The sequence below is a fragment of the Papio anubis genome, chromosome 8, assembly GCF_008728515.1.
Source record: "Papio anubis isolate 15944 chromosome 8, Panubis1.0, whole genome shotgun sequence".
NCBI lineage: Eukaryota > Metazoa > Chordata > Mammalia > Primates > Cercopithecidae > Papio > Papio anubis.
This window is the reverse complement of record NC_044983.1, coordinates 80,751,191-80,763,363: the sequence shown is the minus strand read 5'-3', so window position 1 is coordinate 80,763,363 and position 12,173 is coordinate 80,751,191. Positions and strand designations below refer to the sequence as shown.

At 38.9% G+C, this 12,173-nt stretch overlaps 1 protein-coding gene across 4 annotated transcripts in view; it reads right to left on the bottom strand.

Moving 5' to 3' along the window:
• Positions 1-5,527: 5,527 nt before the first annotated feature.
• The window catches only part of LRRCC1 (leucine rich repeat and coiled-coil centrosomal protein 1), a 41,060-nt gene continuing 34,414 nt past the window's right edge, over positions 5,528-12,173 (bottom strand). For 2 of the 4 annotated variants that reach the window (XM_003902923.3, XM_021942470.2), the window contains 2 exons: positions 10,022-10,157; positions 5,528-5,880 (listed from right to left, as the gene is read on the bottom strand). In XM_003902923.3, the coding sequence (XP_003902972.2) occupies positions 5,758-5,880; positions 10,022-10,157 (259 nt within the window). In that variant the 3' untranslated portion in view covers positions 5,528-5,757. Of the gene's footprint in view, positions 5,881-9,071; positions 9,154-10,021; positions 10,158-11,740; positions 11,847-12,173 lie in introns of those variants that run through there. The other 2 variants (XR_002523878.2, XR_650805.4) reach the window with 2 other exon arrangements.

Sequence of the window (12,173 nt, the reverse complement as noted above, 5' to 3'; positions counted from 1 at the left end):
TGCTAGATTAGGGAAGCTCTTCTGGATAGTAAACTGAAGAGTGTTTTCCAGCTTGGTTCCATTCTCCCTGTCACTTTCAGGTACATCAATCAAACGTAGATTTGGTCTTTTTACATAGTCCCATATTTCTTGGAGGGTTTGTTCATTTCTTTTCACTCTTTTTTCTCTAATCATGTCTTCTCGCTTTATTTCATTAATTTGATCTTCAATCACTGATACCCTTTCTTCCACTTGATCAAATCAGCTATTGAACTTATGCATGCATCAGGAAGTTCTCGTGCCATGGTTTTCAGCTCCATCAGGTCATTTAAGGTCTTCTCTACACTGTTTATTCTAGGTAGCCATTCAGCTAACCTTTTTTCAAGGTTTTTAGCTTCCTTGCGATGGGTTAGAACATGCTCTTTTAGCTCAGGGAAGTTTGTTATTACTGACCTTCTGAAGCCTATTTCTGTCAACTCGTCAAACTCATTCTCTGTCCAGTTTTGTTCCCTTGCTGGCGAGCAGCTGTGATCCTTTGGAGGAGAAGAGGCACTGTTTTTTTTGAATTTTCAGATTTTCTGCTCTGGTTTCTCCCCATCTTTGTGGTTTTATCTACCTTTGGTCTTTGATGTTGGTGACCTACAGATGGGGTTTTGGTGTGGATGTCCTTTTTGTTGATGTTGATGCTATTCCTTTCTGTTTGTTAGTTTTCCTTCTACCAGTCAGACCCCTTAGCTGCAGGTCTGTTGGAGTTTGCTGGAAGTCCATCCAGACCCTGTTTGCCTGGGTATCACCAGCAGAGGCTCCAGAACAGCAAATATTGCTGCCTGACCCTTCCTCTGGAAGCTTCGTCCCAGAGGGGCACCCGCCTGTTTGAGGTGTCTGTCAGTCCTTACTGAGAGGTGTTTCCCAGTCAGGCTACACGGGGGTCAGGGACCCACTTGAGGAAGCAGTCTGTCCATTCTTGGAGCTCGAACACCATGCTGAGAGAACCACTACTTTCATCAGAGCTGTCAGACAGGGACATTTAAGTCTGTAGAAGCTGTCTGCTGCCTTTGTTCTACTATGTCCTGCCCCCCAGTCTGTGCCTTTTAATTGGGGGCATTTAGCTATTTACATTCAGTTTGTATTTATATGCATGAATTTGTTTCTGTCATCATCTTGTTACCTGATTATTATATAGTCTTGTTTGTGTGTTTACTTTAGAGTGTCACTGGTCTATGTACTTCAGTGTTTTTGTGGTGGCTAGTAATGATCTTTCCTAACATTGTTTAGTACTTCCATCAGGACTGCTTATAATGCAGATCTGGTGGTGACACAGTCACTTAGCACTTGCTTGTCTGAAAATAATCTTATTTCTACTTTGCTTATGAAACTTAGTTTGGTTGGAAATGAAATTCTTGTTGGAAATTGTTTTCTTTAAGAATGCTGAATATAGGCCCCTATTCTCTTCTGGCTTGTAGAGTTTTTGCTGAAAGGTCTGCTGTTAACCTGATGTGGTTTCCCCTGAGTTGCCTCTTTTTTCTTTCATTTGGGCTTGGAGAATCTGGTGACTTATGTGTATTAGGGATGGTCTTGTTTAGTATTTTGCAGGGGTTCTATGCATTTCCTGAGTTTGAATGCTGTCTTCGCTAGCAAGGCTGGTGAAATTTTCATGGATGATATGCTGAAATGTTTTCCAAGTTGCTTGCTTTCTCTCCCTGTCTTTCAGGGATGCCAGTGAGTCACAGATTTGGTTTTGTTACATAATCCCGTATTTCTTGGAGGTTTTGTTCATTCTTCATTAGTTTTCTTCCTTTTTGTCTGACTGAGGTATTTTAGAGAGCAGGCCTTTGGGCTTTGAATTCTTTCCTCGGCTTAGTTGATTCTGCTATTAATATATGCAGTTGCATTCTGAAGTTCTTGAAGTAAGTTTTTCGGTTCTATCAGGTCAGTTAGGTTCTGTCTCAAAATGGTGATTTTGGCTTTTATTTCCTATATTGTTTTATTGTAATCCTTAGAATGCTTGATTGGATTTCAACTATCTCTTGAATGTTGATGATCTTCAGTCCAATCCATGCTCTAATCTCTATTTCTGTCATTTCAGCCATTTCAGCTCAGTTAAGAACCATTGTTGGGGAACTAGTGTAGTTGTTTGGAGGGAAGACATTTTGGGTTTTTGGGTTTTCATAGTTCTTGGTTCTTTCTCATCTGTGTCGGCTGGTGTTCCTTCAATGTTTGAAATTCTTGTCCTTTGGATGGGGCTTTTCTTGTTTGTTTGGTTTTGCTTTTATCTTCTTTGATATCCTTGGGGGGGATTCTGATTGTGGTATAAGGTGGATTCAGCCAACTAGCTGTTTCTGTTTTTGGGAGGTCAGGACTCAGCTGAGTATTCCTGGGCTGCATGTTCTTCTAAGTCTGAGGGGCTGGTATTGGGCCCCTGACTTTATTCTCTGGCCCTCTGAGGTTGTGAACTCACCATGCTGGAAGTACCAAAGTGTTCCCAGATCGCTGGCCACAACACTCTTTAGGGTGGTTTCATCCAAAGCACTTTATCAAGTGGTGGCAGCAGGATCCATGCTTCTTAATTCATGCCAGTGGCAGTGGCAGCATAGCAGAGTGTATACTTGTTGGCTGTGGTGGGGTGCTGATCAGCTGGGGCTGCCAGCCTCCATGTGGGTGTTGGAAGTGGTGGCAGCCTTAATTTTTTGAGATGGAGTCTCACTCTGTCACCCAGGCTGGAGTGCAGTGGTGCGATCTCAGCTCACTGCAACCTCCACCTCCTCAGTTCAAGGTATTCTCCTGCCTCAGCCTCCTGAATAGCCGGGATTACAGGCATGCACCACCACACGCGGCCACTTTTTGTATTTTTAGTAGAGACGGGGTTTCATCATGTTGGTCAGGCTGGTCTTGAACTCCTGACCTCGTGATCTGCCTGCTTGAGCCTCCCAAAGTGCTGGGATTACAGGAGTGAGCCCCTGCCCCTGGCCAGCCTTAAACAATTTTTAGATTTCTTTTGTGATTTCTTACTTGACCCATTGCTTATTTAGAAGTGTCTTAAAATTTTCACATATTTGTAAATTTCCCAGTTTTTGTTGTTGTTATTCTAATTTCAGTCCTTTGTGGTCAGAGAATGTGCTTTGTATGACTGCAGCACTTTAAAATTTACAGAGGTTCATTTCATGGCCTAGCATGTTATCTGTCCTGCAGAATGTTCTATGTGCTTTTGATACAGATGTAACAGTATTCTGCGGTTGAGTAGAATGTTGTATACATGTCTGCTAAGCTTAGGTTTATAGTGTTAATGTCTTTTATTTTCTTGTTGAGCTTCTGCTTAGTTGTTCTATCCATGATTGAAAGTGGAGTACTTGTCTCTATTGTTTAATAACCAATTTCTCCATTAAAGTCTGTTTTTGCTTCATATATATTGGGGCTCTCTTGTTAGGTATCACTGATTACAACTTTCTGATGGATTAACATTTTACCATTATAAAATGTCTTTACCTTATGAGTTGGGGAAAGGGTAATTGGGCTCCTGGTACTCTTGGCCTGCCCTATGCATGGAAGGAAGAGAGCCCCCTACAGTTTTGTTACGTGTACCAGGAATTTAGCCTTTGTTATAACCCTATTGAAAGACACAAGGAATGCTCATGGCCTGCCCAGCTGGTGAAATATCGTATTTGTTAGTGGAGAGGAAATCTTATCTTCTTGGCCAGGAGCTCCATTTACTGTGAAGCTGCCATCGGGCTGAGCTGAGGGTGAGACATGATCTTGGTTCAGTGCCACAGGTTTTTGCCATTCTTACTGAATTTACATTTTTCTCAAATAAATGTTTCTTCTTTTGCTGTATACCCTAAGGATAATTTTCAGTGATTTTAAATGGCTGTTTTAAAGTACTTTTCACCAGTTAAGGTTTTGGTGGGAAACAGGTCTGCAGAAGTCCTTATTTAGTTATTCCAGAAGTGGAATTTCCAGTGTTCATTTTTAAACTGTATTATTTTCTTAGTGGCTGTTCTAGTGATGACAATATGCATTTTAATTTAATGCAGCCATCTTTACTAATTTCATCCGGTAAACTTTTCTGAAATATAGCTCTATTTTCTTCCCCCAACTTTATGCCATTTTTGTCGTGTTACATATTTTATAAATTCAACAATAGTTATCATTGCTTTGTGTCTTCTAGCTAAAAGAAGAAAAATACATTGTCTTTTATGTAAAAATTTATCCACAAATTTTACTTTTTATAATACTAATTTCTTTCAATGGATTTGAGTCACTTTCTGGTATCATTTCTTTGAAGCCTTTAGGTTTTCTTCAGCTTTTAAGGCAGGCTGGCTATCAATACACTTTCTTGGTCTTCATTAATCTGAGAATGTCTTTATTTTGCATTTACTTTGAAGAACAGTTTTGCTAGCTGTAGAATTCTAGATTCAGTTCCTTTTCTTCCAGCATGTCAAATACATTGCCACTGCCTTCTGGTCTCCACTGTTTCTGATAAGTCAGCTGTTAAACTGTTGTTCCTCTATATGAGAATATTTTCTTGCTCCTTTCAAGAGCTTCCCTAACAGTTTCACTATAAAGTCTAGATGTCGTTCTATGTTTACCCCAGGCTTTACTGAAACCTTGTATTTGTAGATTTTTGTTTGTTTGTTTGTGGTTTAAGAGAGAGGGCTCACTATGTTGCCCAGGCTGGTGTCTTAACTCCTGGCTGCAAACAATCCTCCTGCCTCGGTCTTCCAAACTGCTGGAATTACAGGTATGAGCCACTGCTCCCAGCCATGTAGGGTATTTTAAGTCAAACTGGGGAAGTTTTCAGCCATTACTTCTCCAAATATTCACCCCTCTTCTAAGACTCCCATCATACATGTTGTTATGTTTGATGTTGTCTCACAAATTTCAACACAAAGATTATCTATAATGAAATGGGGCCTCCTCCTTATGAAGCACTTAAATTATTTTTGTTCCATTTACTTTTAAAATCTTAGTTCAGTACCGATATCAAGAAAATGTATATTTTCTTCCTTTTAGAAATAGAAGAGGGGCATAGTACTTCAGACTTTTGTTCTGCATACATAGCATATGATCTGACAAAAGTGAAATAGTAATACCGTAATGACCTGGTATGGAATGAAATGAGTTACTGCTTCCAGTTACAATATCAGAATTTCTTCATATACAGTGACTAGAAGGGAGAATGAAGGTAGAACAGTGGTGTTCCTCTTCAGGAACAGACAATAGTTATAAAACCTTAAATGTAATCTTTAATGAAAAGATATATGCATTATAAAAAAAGGGGTTATAATGAGTGATGTGGAGATGGCTACATATACTTTCTTAAGAATTCCACATCTTTTATCATACAGATTTCAAATGCTTTTTGGCAACATAAGCACTTTAAAAGAATTGAGCTACATCAACTAAATGACAATAATTAGTTCTTCATCATCACAATAAGACAACGATTAAAATATTTCACCTCATATAGTCAAAATACTAATCTTTTCATTTACAAATTTGTAGGCAAATGTGTAATTACCAAACAACGTATAGTACAGAAACAAGAAAAATGCTAAGTCTAGTTATGACAGTTTTTTTCTAATAGACAAAACTGTCAACAATTTATTATAAAAAACCTATACAATTAATAAATACTTGATCAAAAGTCTTTAAAAATATATTCATAAAGAAATGTGTAGAAAGAGACATTTCAAAGTCATAGCAGTTACTACTATTACAATATTTAATCATTTTTACAATAGGTCTGCTGGTCCATTTCAATTAAATTCATTCTCAGAACCATCACATATCTTGCTGAATTTCACTTAAAGCAAAAGCAAGTTGCTTAATTTTTGCTTCCATTGTTCTTTTGTTCTTGCACGTTTCTTCCAAAAGTTCACGCATTTCTTTTTCAATTTGATGGACCTAAATTGACATGTAAATTTTACATTTTAATTTCTTAAAGAAAATGTATTTTTAAAATGCATTCTGAAAGAAAAGGTCCACAATTTATTCTTACACATTTTGAAATTTGTGATGTATTTGAAGAAATGACAGTAAAATGTAACTTGCTCAAATGCTAATAGGAAAAATACAGTATTTATACAGTATACAAAGTACTTTCATGAATTAATATATTATCTACTTAGTTTTCATAAACTTCTTGTGAAAAAGACATGGCTCTCTCTCTCTCTATATATATATATATATTTTTTTTCCTTGTTTTGAGACGGAGTCTCGCTCTGTTGCCCAGGCTGGAGTGCAGTGGCGCGATCTCTGCTCACTGCAAGCTCTGCTTCCCAGGTTCATGCTATTCTCCTGCCTCAGATTCCCGAGTAGCTGGGACTACAGGCACCCGCTACCACGCCCGGCTAATTTTTTTCTTTGTATTTTTAGTAGAGATGGGGATTTCACCATGTTAGCCAGGATGGTCTCGATCTCCTGACCTCATGACCCGCCCACCTTGGCCTCCCAAAGTGCTGGGATTACAGGTGTGAGCCATCGCGCTTGGCCAAGACATGGAAATATATTTTAACTTGGCCAGGTATGGTGGCTCACACCTGTAATCCCAGCACTTTGGGAGGCTGAAGTGGGCAGATCACTTGAGGTCAGGAGTTCGAGACCAGCCTGGCCAACATGGTGAAACCCTGCCTCTGCTAAAAATACAAAATTAGCCGGGTGTGGTGGTATACCTGTAACCCAGCTACTCGGGAAGCTGAGGGAGGAGAGTCACTTGAACCCAGGAGGTGGAGGTTGCAGTAAGGCGAGATAGCACCACTGCACTCCAGCCAGAAGAAGAGTGAAACTCCATCTCCAAAATATATATATATATATATATACACATACAGACACATACACACACACACACAATTTTAACTCTATTTTAGAGCTTAGAAAATTTGTTTATGGTTGTACAGTTTCTATATATCATAGCTAGGACAGAATCCCATGCTTTTGATTAATCCTTCTACAGTCCTATGCTGCTTATCAATGCTGAGTCACAAGTTCAGCTTAAACACCAGTTCCTTATAGATTTTTAAAACTGAAATAACCTCCTTCCCCAAAAAAACCCTATCTTTAATGTAGTGCCTACAGCTTTTCTAAAAATGCTGCTGGTGGTTATATATTGCCATCTTTTTGAGAGATCATTTTATCATTTATTCCTAACCTACATTCTCCTAGGAGTAGCTGTAGTTGATATCGTTAACTTCTAATTGAAATTGTCTTTCCTACGATATCGTAACACTTCTGATAATGTTACCAATATGACCATCTTTTTATGTTTACTTCATGCTTCCTAACCCCTAATATAGATCTCTCAATCTCTTTTGCCTTAGAAAACTAGTATTTCTCCTAAATAATCACCACTATCTGATACCTCATAATCCCCGGCCTACAAACCCAATGATCATATATCATATTTAAGCTCTAGTGCTATTTCATTTTTTTTTTTTTTTTGAGACGGAGTCTCTGTCTGTCGCCCAGGCTGAAGTGCAGTGGCCGGATCTCAGCTCACTGCAAGCTCCGCCTCTCGGGTTTACGCCATTCTCCTGCCTCAGCCTCCCGAGTAGCTGGGACTACAGGCGCCCGCCACCTCACCTGGCTAGTTTTTTTTTTGTTTAGTAGAGACGGGGTTTCACTGGGTTAGCCAGGATGGTCTCGATCTCCTGACCTCGTGATCCGCCCGTCTCGGCCTCCCAAAGTGCTGGGATTACAGGCTTGAGCCACCGTGCCCGGCCTCTAGTGCTATTTCTAAAACTCTTCCCTTTGATATTACTTGAAACACTTCCCTTAAGTGTTTAAACCTTAAACTTATTTAGTATTGAGGTTAATACTTAAACCTTACTTAGTATTAACTTACTTAGTATTACCTGTAACCTTATTTAAGGTTTAATCCTTATTTAGTATTACCTGATGTACCCTTGTTAAACATTTGGTAGATTTTTAAAATTTTGAGATAGGATATTGCTGTCACCCAGGCTGGAGTGCAGTGGTATAATCATAGCTCACCATAGTCTCAAACTCCTGGGCTCAAGCAATCCTCACATCTCAGCCTCCTGAACAGACAGGTCCACAGGCGTGTACCACTATGCCAGGATAATTAACACATTTTTTTTTTGTAGAGACGAGATCTTGCTATGTTGCCCAGGCTGGTCTTGAATTCCTGGTCTTGAGTGATACTTCCACCTCAACCTCAACCTCCTAGTAAGTGTTGGGATTACAGGTGTTAAGCCACCATGCCGAGTCTACATTTGGTAGCTTTTTTTTTTATTTTGAGACAGAGTTTCACTCTTTTGCCCAGACTGGAGTGCAATGGTGTGATCTCGGCTCACTGCAACCTCTGCCTCCCGGGTTCAAGCAATTCTCCTGCCTTAGCCTCCTGAGTAGCTGGATTACAGGCATGTGCTACCATGCCCAGCTAATTTTGTATTTTTAGTAGAGATGAGGTTTCTCCATGTTGGTCAGGCTGGTCTTGAACTCCCAGCCTCAGATGATCCACCCACCTCAGCCTCCCAAAGTGCTGGGATCACAGGTGTGAGCCACCGCACCTGGCCTGCATTTGGTAGTTTTTAAGTAAAATATTTGGAATATCTGTTCACATGAAACAAAAGACTAAAGTTTGGACAAGTTATACTCTTATTGCGATTATTTCCAAAGACCTTACTCCCTCTTCTTCTTTGCACAGAGTCCTGAGGATAATGTCATTTAAACAACAACCTTGATTATGATTATGATTTTTTTTTTTTTGAGACAGGGTCTCACTCTGTAGTCCAGGCTGGAGTGCAGCGTGGCACAATCTCGGAGCACTAAAATCTCCGCCTCCTAGGCTAAAGTGATCCTGTGACCTCAGTCTCCCAAATAGCTGCAACTACAGGCATGTGCCACAACATCCAGCTAATTTTTGTATTTTTAGTGGAGATGGGGTTTCACCATGTTGGCCAGGCTGGTCATGAATTCCTTAGCTCAACTGATCCACCAGCCTCGGCCTCTACTGGGATTACAGGCTTGAGCCATGGCACCCAGTCATATAATTTCTATATGGAGCATTACTTTGCCTTTCTGTTGGTGCACTCTTTTATAGTTGCTGATTTCTGTATCTCCAGTTTTACAGATACCTTAGTTTCTTATTACCATTTCAGAAGCAGGAAAAAATGGAAATTCATAATTATCTCACCAGAGAGGTCACATAAGAATCACCTGTGAAATAAAAAAAATACCTGAGTCTGACTTCAGACTTAGTGAATGAGTCTCTGAGGGGAAGTTCATGAATACGGTGTTTTTTGTTTTTTTTTTTAAAGACAGAATCTTGCTTTGTCACCAGGCTGGAGTGCAGTGGCACGATCTCGGCTCACTGCAACCTCCACCTCCCGGGTTCAAGGCATTCTCCTGCCTCAGCCTCTCGAGTAGCTGGATTTACAGGTGCCCACCACCAAGCCCAGCTAATTTTTGTAGTTTTAGTAGAGACAGGGTTTCACCATATTGGCCAGGATGGTCTTGATCTCCTGACCTGATCTGCCCACCTCGGCCTCCCAAAGTGCTGGGATTACATGCATGAGCCACCGCGCCCGGCCTGAGTACGTATTATTAAAAAGCTTCATAGGTGCTTCTGACGTTTGCCTGTGATTTAGCATCACTCTAAACTCATTACTTTGTTAATCATATTGAGATAATAAAGTTGATAGTCTTGAACCCTAGTACTCTTTGATAACTTTTTCCAAGATGGTGATGGATTATGTTTAATATATTCCGATTCTCACCCTGCCTATGTGTAACCTAACAGACTTCTATCCAAGATTAGATATGAAATTTTTATCCAGAGAGCAGAGAAAGTACACATTAGAATCCAATGTACAATTTTTGTTTAGAAATTAGAATTATGTTCTACAATTAATCTAAGTATTACTAACATTTTACCCTGGTTTCATGATAGTTTTGGTAACATTCTTCATATCTATTTGGTCATGAGATCATGTTGCCTTTTCTCTTTATAATTCTCGAAGATCTAACTTACTTAGCTATAGTCATGTAATATACTGATTACTGAAGTGAATTTTACTTACAGTACCTTTAAATTTGCAGAATCAATACACTTCTGCTTTTCATTTGCCAGTTGCGCTATTTCAGCTTGATGAGCTTCAACAATTGCATCAACTTGTTTTTTAAAAGCATCATCCATACTATGAAGCTTTTCCATTGCATTCCTTAAAAAAACAAGAACACCCACATATATATGTGTATATGTGGTGTGAATGTATAGATTAGGATGTTATTTCTTCTCGGGTGGCTCACATTCATACTAATGAAAATGTAACTCAGTATTATGAAAATATCAAAGGGCTATTACAGGGTAACTAAAGATATAAGTAGTTCATCATCTAGCAAAATCTATTAGGGTAACAATTAGGTTAGGATCATATATCACTAATATTTGTTACATTTTCATTTTCTGAAAGTTAGAATATTCTGTTTCCCAATTTATTTTGAGTCTTAGAGTATAGTTTTTAATTTTATTTTATTTTTGAGACAGGGTCTGGCTGTGTCACCCAGGTTGGAGTGCAGTGGCATGATCATGGCTCAAAGCAACCTCTGGCTCCCAGGTTCAAGTGATTCTCATGCCTCAGCCTCCCAAGTAACTGAGATTACAGGCTGTGCACCACCATGGCCCAGCTAATTTTCTGTATTTTTAGTACAGACAGGGTTTCACTATGTTGGATAGGCTGGTCTTGAACTCCTGGCCTAAAGTGATCTGCCCACCTTGGCTTCCCAAAGTGCTGGCATTACAGAGGTGAGCCACCATCTGGCTTAAGGGTATAGTTTATAAGCACCTTCACAAATGATGACTACTATCAATCTTTTTTCTCTAGGTTTTCAATGTGATAATTTGAGAAGTGCATACTACAGATGGTTTAAGTTTATGAACATGTATTTGTGGCTTCCTTATGGTAATGCTTAGTGGACAAAACACATTAAATGGTATTCACAAAATTTTCATGCTAAAAGTATCCTGGAGGCAAAACAATTTCTTTATATAAATACAAATAATGCTATTAAAAAAGTAATGTTCATAAAAAGAACACATTTTCTGGTTTTGGTACAGCAATCAGTAATATAACAGATTGAACATAAGGAACATGCATCAAAAGCCTTTTCAAAATTGTACCACTTAGTAGCCAAGTGACTAGGGGCAAGTCACAAGCTGAGTTTTTCAACTATAAAACAGGACAATCCTGCCTGTTCTGCCAAACTTACAGGATTACTATTGGGTTCAAAATAAGATAGAAGAAATCAACCTATAAATTGTAAAAAGCTATACAAGTAAAACCTGTTATTATTAATAATAATTGGCTTATTTTATTACAATTCCATTAAATTAAAAAGTATTTATAGCAGTCTTAGTCATAAAGACAATTCATGTATAAAATCAGGTCTGCATTTTTATATTAATGGTATAATGAATAATGCAATGGAAAAGAGTCTAAAGATTGCTAGGTTTTATGATTTTTATTAGTTTTTTGCTAATTATAGAATATGACTTTCTTTTAGAATCTGAAAGACTCCTAACTGTAAATTTGTTACTGGCAGGATAAAAAACTGCAACAGATTCCAAGCCAAGGTTCTTGTTTTAGTACTTGTTGAAAGCAAAGTGGAACAGGATCTATCAACAGAAAACAACTGTGCTATCAACCAAAACTTTCTGCAGTGTAACAACACTTTCCCATTGGACTGAATCACAACAAGAAATCAAATTCCAGGTTACATTAGATTTGACATAATTAGAACCTACCTTTAAGTGAGATTTTTGGGCTATCCATAGCCATGTTATCTGTATCACTCTGTCTTCACACAAGAACTAATCATGAAGCTGTGCTACTTAATTTTGAAGGTTCCAACTGTATAAATTATTTTTAACAAGTTTAGTTATATTATTTAACACAGTAAAACCTTATTTCCTCTTGAGTATTTTATGGAACCCACATAACAGTGGCAACCAGGTACACATTTTATTTCCTCTCTTTAAAATCGGCTCTTGGCCGGGCATGGTGGCTCATGCCTGTAATCCCAGCCCTTTGTCAGGCTGAAGCGGGTGGGTCACCTGAGGTCAGGAGTTCGAGACCAGACTGGCCAAAATGGTGAAACCCCGTCTCTACTAAAAATACAAAAAATTAGCTGGGTGTGGTAGTGCATGCCTGTAATCCCAGCTACTTGGGAGACTGAGG